This window comes from Geotrypetes seraphini, chromosome 3 (assembly GCF_902459505.1).
Source record: "Geotrypetes seraphini chromosome 3, aGeoSer1.1, whole genome shotgun sequence".
NCBI lineage: Eukaryota > Metazoa > Chordata > Amphibia > Gymnophiona > Dermophiidae > Geotrypetes > Geotrypetes seraphini.
In genome coordinates this window covers 54,083,268-54,101,004 of record NC_047086.1, presented here as the reverse complement: position 1 = coordinate 54,101,004, position 17,737 = coordinate 54,083,268, and the positions used below count along the sequence as shown (strand labels likewise).

The 17,737-nt window shown below is 44.8% G+C and overlaps 1 protein-coding gene across 3 annotated transcripts in view; it reads left to right on the top strand.

Moving 5' to 3' along the window:
- The window catches only part of SMAP1 (small ArfGAP 1), a 324,870-nt gene that overhangs the window by 291,229 nt on the left and 15,904 nt on the right, over positions 1-17,737 (top strand). For all 3 annotated transcript variants that reach the window (XM_033937092.1, XM_033937091.1, XM_033937093.1), the window contains one exon: positions 17,353-17,657. In XM_033937092.1, the coding sequence (XP_033792983.1) occupies positions 17,353-17,657 (305 nt within the window). The remainder of the gene's footprint in view (positions 1-17,352; positions 17,658-17,737) is intronic.

The following is a 17,737-nucleotide window of genomic DNA, read 5'->3' as shown; positions in this document are numbered from 1 at the left end:
CCTCGTGGCCATTACATAAGCAAGAAGAGTCTCAGAACTACAGGCACTGTCGTGCAGAGAGCCCTTCCTCAAAATCACGGAGATGGGAGTTTCTATGTGCACAGTTCTGTCCTTTTTTGCTGAAGGTTGTTTTGGCCTTCCATGTCAATCAAGAAGTAAGATTGCCAGTATTCCAGCCCACAGGGTCAAAGGAGGAGGACTGGACTCTGTAAACGGATGCGAGTTGAGTCGTCCTACAATGCCTAGAGGTATTTTTGTGCTCTCCAGTCGAGCTTGATATGGCAGACCGGCGTCCAAGGCCACCATTTCTAGATGGATCCGCAAAGACATTTTTTCAGCATATATTGCCTGTGGAAAGCAATCCTCAGTCTCCATGAAGGCACATTCAACTGGAAGTGTGGCTTCTTTGTGGGCAATTTCACCTGAGGAGATTTGTAGGGCAGCAACCTTGTCCACTCTACATAAGTTCTCCAAGTTTTACAGAGTAGATGTGGTGGCAAGGGAGGACACAGTTTTGGGTCCTCAGTGTTATAAGCAGGCACAGAGGTTCCACCCTAGATTTCTGGGACTGCTTTTGTATACCCCTACAGTCCAAAATGACACACCTAGTGCACTAGAAAAAGAAATTAGGTTCTTACCTTGTTAATATATTTTCTAGTAGATAGGTGTGTCATTCTGGAACCTGTCAGTTATTTCTCCACCTGCCTACTCTCTCAATTAGATGGTTCAAGTCAAAGCTGAGGATTTGATCTGTCAGCCCTCAAGGATACGAAGAATAACGTATTGCTATAGCACTTTAGGGAATGTTTGAACTTCATAAATGTTTCTAATTTGTATGGTTATTCCAAAGTTTGGATTGTTCCTGTGCAATGTTTAACATGTTTGTTATACTTTCAGAGCAGAGCAGCACTATATTTTGGGGGCTCCACTGCCCCAGATACACTGGATAGATTGTGAGTCCACCTGGACAGATAGGGAAAATGCTTGAAGTACCTGTATGGAAACCGCTTTGAATGTGGTTGTAAAGCTACAAAATGGTAGTATACAATTCCTAATCCGTTTCCTTTCCCTTTCCCTTATCGTTTGCTTTGGTAGAAACTGAAGGGTGCAGCAGAGCTCTCTAGTGAAGGAGAAGGAGGAGTTGTAAAGCTGGAGTAGATTCTTTCTGCATGGCTTGCAAGCATGGGGGGAATACCCTACAGTAGAGGATGACACAGTGACTGTTACCCGTGGGTAGCCGCGGGTAACCCGCCGAAATGGGGGGGGGAAGTGCTCACTGCGGGCACAGGACAAGGCCATCCACCACCCCATGGAGCGGTGAATGGCCTTGTCACCGCAGTTAAGGGAGGGAACACGCATCAGAGGAGAATCTTCTGCCCACAGATGCACACGAATGCACACAGGCTCTGGCAGCTTGAACAAGTTACTCTAAACTTAAACGTGCCACAAAGGTAAGGGGGAGGGAGGGAGATGCTTGGACCACGCAAGGGGTACCGAAGGACGGTAAGGTGGCAAGAGGGAAGGGTGGTGGTGGTAAGAAAAGGAACAGACGCTGAAGAGGGGTGGAGAGGAACAGATGCTGAAAGGAAATGGGGAACAGATAGTGGGGAGAAGACACTGAAGGTAAATGGGGGAGAAGACGCTGAAGTGAAATGGGGAAGACAGAGTGGGGAGAAGACACTGAAGTGAAATGGGGAAGAGAGAGTGGGGAGAAGACGCTGAAGGGAAATGGGGAAGAGAGTGAGAAGAAGACACTGAAGGGAAATGGGGAAGAGAGAGTGGGGAGAAGACGCTGAAGGGAAATGGGGAATAGAGAGTGGGGAGGGAAGAAGACAGAGATGCCAGACTATGGGGGGAGCGTAGGGAAGAAGATGGGTAACCAATTGGGGGGGGGGTGAAAGGAGAGGTACAGTAACAGAGCAAATGGAAAACGCATAGAGAAGTCAGACAGTAGATGGAAGGAATTGAATGAGAAGATGGGGAAAGCAAAAACCAGACAACAAAGTTAGGTAGAAAAAAAAATTCTATTTATTTTCTTTTTTGTTTTAGTTTTAGGATAAAGTAGTATATTAGTATTTTAGCATTGCATTGACTCTGATCTAAATGACTTGCCTGTATTTTGGCACTCATTACTACTTCCTGGGAAACCTCATGGCTGAAATATTGTGTGTTGGCTTGGCTGCATACGTCAGGGCTCAAGAAGCATACCAGCTTTCGCTCCTTGGCATATCGTCTTTATGAACTTCTAACATCAGATCCTATTGTCTGACTGGAATTTACTTTATTTCATTTTATTTTTATTTATTGTTTTCTCAGGTACTTTAGCTAGATTGTGAGTCTTCGGGACAGCTAGGGAAATCCAAAGTACCATTTTTATTTATTTTATTTTAATGTATCTTTAATCTATCTTCATTGTAAACCGCTTTGAACCTCACGGTATAGCGGTATATAAGAAATAAAATAAAATTAGTTGTGTTGATAAAAATTTATAAACAAAGCACTGCCAACTGAACATCTCTTTCTCTAGTTCAGCAGCCAGAACTTTGATTTATAAGGAAGGAATAAGCTAAATATTGCAGTACTAAAGCTTGTATGGATGCTGCAGAGATAGTAGTCGCGGGGACAGTGGTCGCGAGGATGGGGACAGAGTGGGGGCGAGGACAGTGGTCACGGGGACAGGGTGGTGACGTGGATAAATTTTTTCCCTGTGTCATTCTCTACCCTACAGTCCAGAATGACACATCTATCTATGGAAAACATATTATCAACATAAGAACTTAATCTGGCGTTATGAGACAATGTAAAGATTGTATGAATTTTAGGAAACAACTGAAAACCCAATTGTTTGTTGAAGCCTTTATGTAATACATATAGATGAAATATTGATATTTTCTGGCTAGCACTTTCCTTAAGGAATGACATTGCAGAAGTAGTAGATAAAATAAAAACTCCAACCTGTAAATTATTAAATGTTAATGCAAATTTTTGGTTCATGCTATGTATCTTAGTGCGTTTCAATAATGTGTATGTGATTTTGTACATCGCTTTGATTATAAGCAGTTTATAAATCTTTTAAGTAAATAAATTGTGTCTAACCTTTAAGGATGCAAAAAAAAAAAAAGAGAAAATTGCAGACAGTATATACAAGATGCATTTTATATTTGGTTACCGCATTTTATATTTGGTATAATAAACACAGCCTGCATCTTGTACATACTGTCTGCAGTTTTCTCTTTTGTTTTTTGCTTGCTGTTCTTGAATTGTAGACACTGTTGGATTTCCTTGTTGTTTGCCTAACTTTTAAGGACGTACACATAAGTCAGCCATAGTACTAGTATAATTGTGGGCACCTAAATATGGGAGACACACATATAAGATATAGTATTCTATAAGTTATGTGCATACATGGGAGCCTCACCTATGTCCCACTCATGCTTTGCCCTTGTGTATGCCCGCTTGCAAATACCCTGCTCTGTGAGTATTTGCAGAATAGTGTTCATACACCCTACTAGCATTTATGCAAATATTTAAATATAAATTTATTAACTGCCTTTTCATGAAGAGATTCACTTAAAGTGGTTCACAATATGTTGAATAGTACCGTATTTTCACGCATATAACGCGCGTGATATACACGATTTTTACAAACCGTGCATAACCTTGCGCGTTATACACGTGAGCGCATTGTACAAAATTTTTTTTACATAGTTCCCCTCCCCGACGTCTGATTCACCCCCCCACGCAGGACCGCACGCACCCCCACCCCAAAGGACCCCTCGCATGCATCCGTCCCAAAGCTCCGCCTACTGGTGGGGCCTAAGGCGCCTGGGCCAATCAGAATAGGCCCGGGAGCCTTAGGTCCCTCCTGGGGGCAGGACCTGAGGCACATGGGCTCAACCCGACCATGTGCCCAAGGCCCCGCCCCCAGGAGGGACCTAAGGCTCCAGGGCCTATTCTAATTGGCCCAGGCGCCTTAGGTCCCACCAGTAGGCGGAGCTTTGGGACGGATGGGCCAATCCGGCCTCATTCCGTCGTTGGCTGCCTGCCGGACAGGTGGGTTTGGTTCCTGTCTGTCCGGCCAACTACACAAAGGTACGGGGAAGGGGGGTGGGGGTGTCGTGGGGGTCGGCCAGGGGGGTCATGGGTCGGCTGGGGGGGGCGGTCGGAGGTTCTTGGGGGGGCGGTCATTGGGGGGAGGGGGGTTTGCGTCGAGGGCAGGAGGGCCTGGGATCCCTCCTGCCCGTAATGTAGTGCGGGGTGGGGGTAGGGGGTCGCCGTGGCCAGGAGGATTTGGGCTCCCTCCTGGCCCGAACAATTAGCGGGGGAGGGGGTCGCCATGGCCAGGAGGACTTGGGCTCCCTCCTGGCCCGAACAACTAGCGGGGGGGGGGGGGTCGCCAGAGCCAGGAGGGCTTGGGCTCCCTCCTGGCCCGATATTGTCGGGGAGTTGGGGAGTCGGCGGGGCAAGAGGGCTTGGGCTCCCTTTTGCCCCGATCGTGTCGGGGGGACAAGAGGGCTTGAGCTCCCTCTTGCCCCGATCGTGTCGGGGGTGCCGCGGTTGGCTGGGGCAAGAGGGCTTGAGCTCCCTCTTGCCCCGATCGTGTTGGGGAGTCGGCGGGGCAAGAGGGCTTGACGTCAGAGAAAGGGAAAGCAGCGCAGGGCTCACAGAAGGGCCGGGACCGCCAAGAGGAAGCAGCAGGACACCGGTAGGAGCTTCTACATGATGGGGGAGGGGTCGGGAGGCTGTGGGGGTGCGAGCGGTCCTTCAGGGTGGGGGTGCGGGTGGGAGTGCGTGTGAGCGGTCCTTCGGGGTGGGGGTGCGGGTGCATGCGAGCGGTCCTTCGGGGTGGGGGTGCGAGCAGTCCTGCGGGGGTGAATCGGACGTCGGGGGGTGGCATCAGGCTTTCAGGGTGGGGACAGGACTTCAAGGGGGAGAGGAGAGTCGGGGCGGGCGAAAGGAGAGTCGTGGTGGCCAGAGGAGAGTCGGGGCGGGCGAAAGGAGAGTCGGGCAGCGACGGGAGAGTCGGGCAGCATGCGCGGTATACGGGTGTGTGCGGTATACAAAAATTTTTTTACATATATGTCGGTTTCCCGCGCGCTATACCCGTGTGCGCGTTATACAGGGGTGCGCGTTATCTACGTGAAAATACGGTAATCAGGTACTCTTAAATATTTTCCCTATTTGTCCTGGCAGGCTCACAATCTAACTGTGGTACCTGGGGCAATGAAGGGATTAATTGACTTATCTAGAGTCACAGAGAGCAGGCTGGGATTGAGCTCTAATCACTAAACCACTCCTTTTCCTCCATGTGAGCATGCATACATAAGTGCTAGTATTCTAAACATTTATACAGTACACACAAGCACATATGTTAGTGCCCAGTTTATGGGGTTGCCCTTCATGTGCATCAGGTTAACACGTTTATTTAAATTTAATATCATAGGCAATAGGTTAAATCTCTTTTAGTGCAAAAACTTTGAGTGCAAAAGGCATATGAGTCTTTAATCAGTGAGTCTTGAACCAATGTGTTATTCACCTCTACCTATAAGAACATAAGAAGAACATAAGAAGTTGCCCCCGCTGAGTCATACCAGAGGTCCATCTTGCTCAGCGGTTCGCTCCCGCGGCGGCCCATCAGGCCTAGTGCCTGAACAGTGGTCCCTGATTAATTTTGTAACTTACCTCTAATCCCATCCCTATAATCTACCTCTACTCTTATCTGTACCCCTCAATCCCTTTGTCTTCCAAGTACCTATCCAAAGCTTCTTTGAACCCCTGTAGCTTGCTCCTGTTTATCACATCCTCTGGTAGCACGTTCCATGTATCCACCACCCTCTGTGTGAAAAAGAACTTCCTGGCGTTTGTTCTAAACCTCTCCCCTTTCAATTTCTCTGAGTGCCCCCTTGTACTTATTGATCCCCTTAATTTGAAAATCTGTCCCTGTCTATTTTTTCTATGCCCTTCATGATCTTGAAGGTTTCTATCATGTCTCCTCTAAGTCTCCGCTTTTCCAGGGAGAAAAGCCCTAGCTTTTTCAGTCTGTCAGTATATGAGAGGTCCTCCATGCCCTTTATTAGCTTAGTTGCTCTTCTCTGGACCCTCTCAAGTACCTCCATGTCCTTCTTGAGGTACGGCGACCAGAACTGAACACAGTACTCCAGGTGCGGGCGCACCATAGCACGATACAGTGGCAGGATGACTTCCTTTGTCCTGGTCGTGATACCCTTCTTAATGATACCCAACATTCTGTTTGCTTTCCTTGAGGGCGTGGCACACTGCGCCGACGCCTTCAATGTTGTGTCTACCATCACTCCCAGGTCTCTTTCAAGGTCGCTCACCCCTAGCGCTGATCTCCCCATTTTGTAAGTGAACATCGGGGTTTTTTTCCCTATATGCATGACCTTGCATTTCCCTATGTTGAAACTCATTTGCCACTTTTTGGAGATCTTTGTAGTCCTCCATGTTATTGACCTTGCGATATAGTTTGGTGTCATCCGCAAATTTAATAACCTCACATTTTGTTCCTGCCTCCAGGTTGTTAATGAATATATTGAATAGGAGCGGTCCCAGCACCAACCCCTGTGGAACTCCGCTCGTGACCCATTGCCAGTCTGAGTAATGTCCCTTTACTCCAACCCTCTGTTTCCTGTCCGCCAGCCAGTTTTTGATCCATCGGTGGACCTCCCCTTGCATCCCATGGTTCCATAGCTTCCTTAGTAGTCTTTCGTGTGGCACCTTGTCGAAGGCTTTTTGGAAGTCAAGGTAAATGATATCTATGGATTCCCCTTTATCCACCTGGCTGGTTACCCCCTCAAAGAAGTATAATAAGTTCGTGAGGCATGACCTGCCCTTGCAGAAGCCATGCTGGCTCGACTTTAGCTGCCCATAGTTATCGATGTGTTCCCAGATGCTGTCTTTAATCAGTGCTTCCATTATCTTTCCCGGGACCGAGGTTAAGCTCACCGGCCTGTAGTTTCCTGGGTCTCCCCTTGAGCCTTTCTTGAAGATGGGCGTGACATTTGCTATTTTCCAGTCTTCCGGAATCTCTCCAGTTTTTAGGGATAGGTTGCATATTTGTCGAAGTGGCTCAGCTATTTCGTTCCTTAGTTCCTTGAGTACCCTTGGGTGAATGCCATCTGGACCTGGCGATTTGTCGCTCTTTAGCCTGTCTATCTGCCTGAGGACATCCACCTTGCTCACCTCTAGCTGGACCAGATTTTCATCCTGCTCTCCTTTTACGATCTCCTCGGGCTCCGGAATGTTGGTTGTGTCCTCCCTCGTGAAAACTGACGTGAAGAACTTATTTAGCCTGTCAGCTATCTCCTTTTCCTCTTTTACCACTCCCTTTCTGTCCCCATCATCCAAGGGTCCCACTTCCTCCCTTGCTGGTTGCTTCCCCTTAACGTACCTGAAGAATGATTTGAAGTTTGTTGCTTCCCCTGCCAGTCTCTCTTCATATTCTTTTTTTGCTTTCCTAACCACTCGATGACACTCCTTTTGATGTTTTTTGTGTTCCTTTTGGTTCTCCTCTGTTTTGTCCTTTTTCCATTTTTTGAATGATGCTTTCTTGTCACTTATCGCCTTTTTCACTGCATTTGTTATCCACACTGGGTTTTTTGTTCTATTTTTTTTGCACCCTTTCCTGTACTTGAGGATGCACAGGTTCTGTGCTTCGTGCACTGTGCCCTTGAGTATGGTCCAGGCATTTTCTACGGACTCCATCTTCCTTGCGCTGTTGTTGTGTTTCTTTCCCACCATTTTCCTCATGGCATCATAATTCCCTTTATGAGTTTGTATAGAAGGTGTCATCTATACTTTTCAGCTCCGCCACCTCTGACACTGCTCTGTGCCCCTCAATTTCTCCTGCACGTGAGTAGAAGGTGTCTTTCTGACCTGCTCTGTTTTCAGTTTATTTTCAGGCTTTTTGTTCCACTTGCAGAGGCTTTTCAGTGCTACAGAGGTCCCCAGGTTCCCTGGAGTAGCTCTGCCTGGGTAGGGACTCAGACCCTCATTGTAAGAGGTCTGTAGCTGGGAAGGCAACCCTAGTTCATGGCACCTACCTAGTCAGCATGCACTGAATCAGGGGTGTCCAACCTTTTGGCTTCCCTGGGCCACATAGGCCGAAAAAAAAATTTCTGGGGCCGTGCAAACACTGCAGCAAGACAGAGGAAGGAGCCGGCAAGATGGTAAACACCGGGGGCAGCAGAGGAAAACACTGCATCTCCCTCAACCGGGACTGCACAAAATACTTCATGGGGTCACATGTGGCCCTTGGGCCGCAGGTTGGACATGCCTGCACTAAATCGTTTGTTGTTCGGAGACCATTTCCCTTGTAGAAAAGCTCAACTCTGGTTGTTGCCAAAAGCCGAGTACAGGCTGTTTGGCATCTGTGTCGATCCTTGGGACTTTATCTTTGCTAGCTGCAGTCCCCTCTCCAAAAGATGCGTGAAGTGATCTGGGTCTTCAGGCTCCAACACAGCCTGACTATCAACCGAATGAAACAAGCATCTGGAGAATTTTGAATGCTTGTCCGAGGCAGTAAGTGTCCACCACTTTCCAGCCTTTCTGTGAGCTAAAACAGGCAGCACTAGCACCATTATTACATTCTATCCCGAAAAATACCTATCAGTTCTAGGCGGTTTACAGCAAGAAATTAGCCTGGGCATTCCCATGGAGATTACAAGGTTGATAGCTATAGTATGCGTCAGGATCTGGGAATGGTCGATACAGTTTGGTTAGATCAGTGTTTTTCAACCTTTTTTGGGCAAAGGCACACTTGTTTCATGAAAAAAATCACGAGGCACACCACCATTAGAAAATGTTAAAAAATTTAACTCTGTGCCTATATTGACTATATATAAAGTAATTCTCTTGAATAGGAATCAAATAAACACAAAGAAAGTATTTTATAATTACTTTATTATGAAATATTAAGTAAACAGAATAGTGAAAAATTATAAAATACTTTATTCAGTGCGAAACCTGGGCCTGTTTGGCTGAACACAAAGCTGATATTCTGGCTGGAATCAAAGAAAGACACACACGTAGCTCTTTGTCAACAGCCGTTCCCTTCACCGCCCCGTCACCGTCACCGCCATCCCATTCACCGCCCCGTCACCGTCCCCGCTGCATCCATATAAGCCTTAGTACTGTAATATTTAGCTTATTCCTTTCTTATAAATCAAAGTTCCTGCTGCTGAACTAGAGAAAGAGATGTTCAGCTGGCAGGGCTTTGTTTATAAATTTTTATCAACACAACTAATATACTATTTTATCCTAAAGCAAAAAATAAATAAATAAATATAATATTTTTTTCTACCTTTGTTGTCTGGTTTCTGCTTTCCACATCTTCTCATTCAATTCCTCCCATCCACTGTGTGTCTTCTCTCTACGTCTTCCATTTGCTGTTACTGTGCCTCTCCCTTCACCCCCCCCCAATTGGTCTAGCACCCATCTTCTTCCCTCCGCTCCCCCATAGTCTGGCATCTGTCTTCTTCCCACTCTGTCTTCCACATTTCCCTTCGGGGTCTGTTCCTCTCCACCCTCCTTCAATGTCTGTCCCATTCCTTTCCACCACCACCCTTCCCTCCCTCCTTTACCATCTGTTCCTTTCTACCACCCTTCAGCTCCTCTCACGTGGCTTATCTATCTACCTTCCTCCCTCTTATTTTCATGGCACGTTACAATGTAATTTGTGCACGCCACTGGAGCCTGCGAGCTCGGTCCTTGTCCCATCCCCACAAACCATCTCGCTTCTGTGCTCCTATTTTCTCCATTTCTAATATCTCCCCTATGTATCCGTCATTGCCCCCCCCCCCCCCTGTGTCCATATACCATCCCCATGGCATGTCCCCTTTATGTCTCTGTCCCTATGCCCCATGCACATAATTTCCCCTCTTTCTGTTACCTTCCTGTGTCCAGATTTCCCCTATCTTCCTCTTCCATACCAGTGTGTCTCTTCTTTTCAACCCCTTCTAGCTTTTTTCCCTCTTTCTTCCCCCCCCCCCTGCTTCTAGCATCTGGCTCACCTGCCTGTCCTTCCCTTTCTTTCCTGCTGTGGGTTTTTCTTTCCGTCTTCATCCCCTTGGCCCAGAATCCTTTTCCCTTTCACTCCCTCCTTCCAATTTGAGCCGGGAACACGAGCGATCGCACGGTCCCCGCAGCCACCACTCGCCTGCCCAATCGATCCAACTGTTTAGCCAGCTCTCTCCCTTTGCCTCACCTTAGTTTGTAGGTTTTGTTTTTCGGTGACATGCACGCTTTCCCAAAGAACCGCGCACGCGCGGCTGCTCAGTGTTCAATCTTCTGCTCTGCTGCAACTTCCTGTTTCCGGTTGCGTCAGACAAGAAGATCGAAACTGAACAGCAGCGGGGACCGGGGGAGTCTCATGGGAGCGCGTGCGGGACCCGGCCTGAGGCCTAATCAGTGTCTGCACCGTACGGCACACCAGGCAACATCTCGCAGCACACTAGTGTGCCGCGGAACAGCGGTTGAAAAACACTGGGTTAGATCATTTGACAAATTTCTTGAATAGTATGGTTTTCAGTTCTTTCCTGAATGTTTTGTAGTTGGGCGTCGTAGTCAGCAGATTTGAGAGGTGGTGGTCTATTTTCCTGCTCTGGTGGCTAGTAGACCGTCATATATTTTTTTGCTTTGCATACCTTTGATTGGGGGATGGGTAAAGTGTGCTTGAGTTCTCCTTGGTGTGGATGTGTTTTTCCTGATTAGGTGGTTGTTTAGATTGCTTGGTCCATTTCCATTTAGGGCTTTGAATAGAGTGCAGTAGAATTTGTGTTGTATGCGTGCTTGTACTGGGAGCCAGTGTGAGTCTTGGAAAGCTGAGGTAATGTGGTCGTATTTTTTTCAGCGAGTATATTAGTCTTAGGGCTGTATTGTGGACTGTTTGTAATTGTTTTAGCATGTTGATGGGGCATGACAGGTAAAGTATGTTATCCCAGGACAAGCAGGCAGCATATTCTCACATGTGGGGGTGACATCATTCACATGTGAAAATATCTGCCTGCTGTCCCTGGATAACACCTATTACGGTAAGTAACTGTGCTTTATCCCAAGACAAGCAGGCAGCATATTCTCACATGTGGGTGATTTCATCCACGGAGCCCGGGGGCTTCGTGGATGATGTCACCCCCACATGTGAGAAAATCTCCCTGCTGTCCCTGGATAACACCTGTTACAGTAAGTAACTGTGCTTTACAGTAGTCCAAGAGTCCTAGGATTAGCGCTTGTACTATGAGTTTGAATTGTTCGTTGTTGAAGTATTTTCGGACTTGTCTTAAGTTGCGCATGTTTGCGAAAGCCTTCTGAACCATTTTACTGATTTGAAGTTGCATGGTGCAGCTTTGTCTATCATTATTCCCAGCAGTTTTAGGTCTATGGGACAAATCTGGTGGGAGGTGTCCTTAAATTGCTGTTTTGGGGGTTTCTGGGGCTTGTATTCTGGTTCCCCACCTCCAAAAACCTATTCTCATAATTTTGGACTTTTATTTAGCTCTCCAGGGCCAGTTTGTGGCACCAAAACGGTGCCACAGCAGCCATCTTGGATTTTTCAATTCATTTTTAAAAGTCTCTATTTGCCTCAAAAACACCTTAATTTTGATTAAAGACTCCTCAGGCTGTTTTACTCCTGATTCATCGAAGAAAAAAGGGGAGTATAAAGGATAATTTTATACAAAGTCTGCTTCAATAAATTTTCTACACAGCAGTGTCTGACTTCTTTGTTGTAATCAATATATTGTTTCTATAAACCCACTATTTTTATCACTCAAATAAAACCCCTTTATAACAACAAACTTACCCCAACACATAAACTAGGAGGTTGAAGTATCATAAAGGATGCATTGTATTGAAGAAGGATGCATATATTGAAGAAGAGCAGCAACACTTATCTTAATGGCTTCCCAGCCAGAACCAACGTTGGTTCTGGCAGGGAAGCCATTAAGATAAGTGTTGCTGTTCTTCTTCAATATATACAGATATACTGATGAACTGAATGAATTGATCTTAGGTTTGGATATTACAATTAAATTAATAAATCAATAATATTTTTTAATTAATTAAATAAATGATAGGTTTGAACTCTTAGTTAATGGTTTTTTTAAGTAAATAAACAAATTAAATTAATAAGCAATAATATGGATAGGAAGGAGGTTTTGAAGTATATGATTATACTACATGCATTCAGGATGAAGACTTGAAATAACATCTAAGTTATAAGAGGTCTCTTTACTGAGAACAATGCATCCTTTATGATACTTCAACCTCCTAGTTTATGTGTTGGGGTAAGTTTGTTGTTATAAAGGGGTTTTATTATAGTGATAAAAATAGTGGGTTAATAGAAACAATATATTGATTACAACAATGAAGTCAGACACTGATGTGTAGAAAATTTATTGAAGCAGACTTTGTATAAATATCCTTTATACCCCCCTTTTTTCTTCGATTGACGATATTTGTGGGTTGGACAACTTAGAAACTGATCCGTTTTTTGTTAGTTACTCCTGATTCATGCCAGATTTGCTTTGGATGGTTGGCTGAGGAGCATCCCTATCCACTTGTCATGGAGTATGTTAGGGGGGCAGAAACCGTGAGCTTAGCCCCCTCTCTAGGGCAATGGAATCATAGGTGGTTCAATTTTTGGACAAAATCTCCCTCCTGGAGCCCTCAGTCAACAACTCAGCGTCTTCAGTGAACTGCAGACACCTTAGGGCCCAAGAGGAGACATTGGGAGTCCCTGCATGTGTTCCCAGGGCATCCTGTTAAGGGCTATATCCCTGACTTTGTGAGACTTATGCCTTCTGCCTGTTTGGACTAGTGGGGTTCATCTGTGCTGGTTGTCACATAGGAGTTTTCTGTAGTATCATGTGGCTTACCTCCCTAAAAGTTACTCTTCAGGAACTGGAGAGCCTATCAGAGAAGGACTGGAATAACTGGGAGTCAGAAGCAATGTCTTTACTCCTTCAGGATGAATCTTTGATTTTAGGAGGGTCATGGTCTCAGGCAGGAACCACTGGTCAGGAGTCTGGGATGGCCTTGGACCAGGAAGAGGATCTAGTGGTGTGCTGCCATTTTAAGCCAGCAGTTTTATTGGAAGTCATTACAGAATCCTTGTGGGTCTTGAAACTGGAGGCCCTGAAGATCTCTGCTGCTCAGCATCCTAGTATAAGCAGTTCTAAACCCCAGGCCACCTGCTTTCTTTTTCTTTTTTTTTACATCCAGACATTATTATATGGCTAACGGAACATTTGGATACTCCCTTGAAGATTGCCAGGACTTCAGGAGCTGTTTGTCTCACCTAAAGTGGATTCACTGTTAGAGCAGGTTACCAAATGGACTCTCTGCCTAGTGTTGGAGTTATAATCGCAAAGGATGCACAAGATCAGAGGGTGAATTTGGTCCTAAATTTTAAAAAAAGACAATTGGCTCTGGGGTTAAAGGTGACAGCAGCAGCTTCCTTTGTCACACAAGCCTGCCATACTATCCTACGTCAGGCTCTGAAAATAGAGGAGGATGCCTACACTTAGTTGCTAATTTGGGGGTATATTATGTAGCGGATGTTCTTTATGACGTGGTCAGGGTCATGAGCAAAGTCTCTGCTTATTTTGTCTAGATCAGGCCAATGGGCAAGAGATTCTGCTTCCAAGGCTACTTTAAGTAGGCTACCTTGCAAGGACCACGTGCTCTTTGGCAAAGGGTTTGAATGATCTTATAGCCAGTGTGGCAGATCTTCGCCCTAAGTCTTTGACAAACAAGTAGACCTTGCGCCCCTGAGGAGACGGGTCATGGTTCTTGACAGTTTTGTCAGAACTCAGCAGGGACCTCTGCTCAAAGGTCATTTCAGGGATCTTTCAGAGGTATAGAGGCTTCAGGTGAGCTCAACCCTCAGGTTCATGCACTGCAGCAGCATCCAAGAACCCTCTGCCGGACTTTCTGGCTGGACATCCAGAAAAAGCAATCAGGGGTACAAGGAACAGTGAAGCGGCTCTTGACTATTCAAAACGTAGAGCAAGTTCCAGCAGAAGAATTGGACTTGTCCAGATAGTCTGTATACTTCATCATGCCCAAGAAAGATTTAGACAGCTGGAAACCAATCCTGCATCTAAAGTTTGTCAGCACAGCACTGAAAGTGTCCCAGTTCCAGATAGACCATTGGTTCAATCATTGCCTCACTGGCAATGGGGGAATTTCTGGCCTCTTTGGATTTGACAGGCTTACTTGCATATTTCCATTTTTCCAGCACACAGGAGGCTTCTGAGATTTTATGTGCTGGAACAACATTTTCAATTCTCAGTGCTTCTATCCAATCTGGTAATGATGCCTCACACCTGTCCCAAGGCAATGGTCATTACGGCAGTGTACTTGCGCAAAGCAGGGATTCAGATACATCCTTACTTGGATGACTAAGACTCTTCTGCATTCTCTCAACAATACTTCATATGAGTGCTTGCAAGAGCTGTTGCTGATAGATCTTACCATTAAAAAAAATTTTCTGGTAGCTATAACTTCAGGGAGAAGGGTCTCAGAGCTGCAGGCTCCGTTGTTCAGAGAACCTTTCCTCACGTTTTCAGAGGCTGGGGTCTTGCTGCGCAGAGTACCTTCCTTATTTGCCAAAAGTGGTCTCTGCTTTCCACAAATCAGGAAGACCTGCTAACCCATTAGCGTATTCCATTCCACAGGTTCAAAGGAAAAGGATGGAGTTGCTGGATGTTAGGAGAGTTCTTTGTTACCTTGAGGTGATAAATGAGTTTCATCTTTTAGATCATCTTTTTGTACTAACAAATCCTAGACGTTTGGGGAAGTCAATTTCTAAAGCTTCCATTTCAAGAGGGATTTATAAAGCTATTTCTTCAGTGTATATTAGATTTGATAAGCAACCACCGATTATTTTGAGGGCACACACTACGAGGAGAGTAGCTTCATGGGTGGAGTCCTGGGCAGTTCCACCCAAGGATATTTATAGAGCGGCTATAAGGTTCATGCACCATACTTTCATTAAATTTTACAGGGTGGATGTGACGGCATGAATGGACGTTGCTTTTGGGTACTCAATGCTAGCAACAGGCTCATCTGCCCCACCCCAGACTCAAGGGCCTGCTTTAGTACGTCTCAATGATTAAAGGCTCATATGCGTTTAGCACTAGAAGGGAACATTAGGTTCTTATTTCAATAATCTTCTTTCTAGTAGAAAGGCATATGAGTCTTGAAGGCCTGCCCTGTCAAAGTTTGATTTAGCCTGCTTACTGTCTGTGATGTGTGTGTTTTCTAGATGCATGACCTTCTTCTGTCAAACAGGCCTGAAGAGTGATGAATACCCAGAAGGCATGCAAAGTGTCCAGAGGTTCAATTGTGGATTAAGAATTGGGTTAAATGATCTTTTTTTTTTTTGCAGGAGAGTAAACAATGGAGTGCCGCAGGGATCTGTACTGGGACCGGTGCTATTTAACTTATTTATAAATGATTTGGAAATTGGAATAATGAGTGAGGTGATTAAATTTGCAGATGACACTAAACTTTTCAAAGTTGTTAAAACGCATGCAGATTGTGAAAAATTGCAAGCAGACCTTAGGAAATAGGAAGACTGGGTGTCCAATGGCAGATGAAATTTAATGTGGACAAATGCAAAGTGATGCACATTGGGAAGAATAACCCAAATCACAATTACCAGATGCTAGGGACCCCCTTGGGGGTTTGTGCCCAAGAAAAGAATCTGAATGTCATTGTAGACAATATGATGAAACCTTCCGCCCAATGTGCGGTGGTGGCCAAAAAAGCAAATATGATTTTAGGAATTATTTTAAAAGGAATGGTTAACAAGACTAAGAATGTAATAATGCCTCTCTGTCGTTCTATGGTGCCACCTCACCTGTAGTATTACATTCAATTCTGGTCTCCTTATCTCAAGAAAGATATAGCGGCACTAGAAAAGGTTCAAAGAAGATAGACCAAGATGATAAAGAGGATGGAACTCCTCTCGTATGAAGAAAGACTAAAAAGGTTAGGGCTCTTCAACTTGGAAAAGAGACAGCTGAGGGGAGATATGATTGAAGTCTACAAAATCCTGAGTGGAGAACGGGTACAAGTGGATCGATTTTTCACTCTGTCAAAAATTACAAAGACTAGGAGACACTTGATGAAGTTACAGGGATATACTTTTAAAACCAATAAGAGGAAATATTTTTCACTCAGAGAATAGTTAAGCTCTGGAACGCATTGCTAGAGGTTGGGGTAAGAGTGGATAGTGTAGCTGGTTTTAAGAAGGGTTTGTACAATTTCCTTGTGGAAAGTCCATAGTCTGTTATTGAGATAGACATGGGGAAAGTCACTACTTACCCTGGATCGGTAGCATGGAATGTTGCTACTCTTTGGGTTTTGGCCAGGTACTAGTGACCTGGATTGGCCACTGTGAGAATGGGCTACTGGGGTTGATGGACTATTGGTTTGACCCAGTAAGGCTATTTTTATGTTCTTATGATTTTAATTCTTGATATACTGCTAAATACCAAAGTGTTAATAGCAGTTTCCAATTTCTTGAGAGGAGAGGTTGGTAAATAGCTCTATCCTGTTCTAGAAAAAAAAAGAGAAACCCAAGGGTTTTAGTAAATGGAAGAGTGCGAGAATCACATGTGTACATGCTGGTTGTACTCAGGCTTGTCGAGTTCCACCTTGTTTCATGTTCCTATTGACATTTCTTCAATTGTATGTTTTGTTTAATGTTAGAGCACGCTTGGCTTGGTTGGGGAGTTTCCCGAGCCCCTCTTCCTTCTTTCTCCTTTCATAGTGGTTGTCAGCTTCTTTGATATGAACTGAAGAGTACAGGACACAGAGCAATAGGGAAGGTAGAGCCGATAAAAGCAGATGACATCTTCTACACAACTCACGATTAGAAGTGAATAACCCACTGATTCAAGACTAGTTCAAGACTCGTATGCCTTTCTACTAGAAAGAAGATTATCAAGGTAAGAACCTAATCTTCCCGTATATACAGTATCTGGCTAAAATTAATGTAGTGACTGGTTCAGAGAAAGTTTATTCTTTGTATTACAGATGTTTTAAAACACTTTTAAACATGATACCGAAAAAGTATTTTGTAGTAGAATTGTTTCAGACATTTATGCAGAGACACTTTCTATGTAAACTGTAGAATGTATAATGAATTGCTTAGGATGAAAACACTCATGTTTTATCTGCTACTACTTTCAGACAAACCATCAATAAAAATCTGTATTGAGCTAACTTAGTTTTGGACATGCTTGGTATTGGAGTTTTTTTAAATAATTCATTCAAAGTTAAACATACGTATATTACAAATGAATTTATTTTCTCTTTCAAATGTAGGTATGTTCATGGCATCCTCTTTGCCATTTCCTTCACAACCTTCAGCTAATTTTCCAAGTTTTCCACCCATGGGAGTACCTATGCCATCAGCCCCAGGAATGATGGGGAATGTGATGGGACAGAACACAGGCATGATGGTGAACATGGGAGTTCCCAATGGCTTTGTAGGAAATGTCCAAGCTGGTGTTATGGGACTCCCTCCAAATATGATTGGATCACAAGCAGGAATGGTTGGAAGTATGAGTACAACACCAAATAAGTTTGGCATGCAGCAAAGCCAGCAGGCCCCTTGGAATCTCTCTCAGGTATGCATAATTCTTATTCTTTCTTATGTAGCAAAGACAATTTGGAGGATTTTCTGGCTTTTGTATGACAGTCTAGTGCA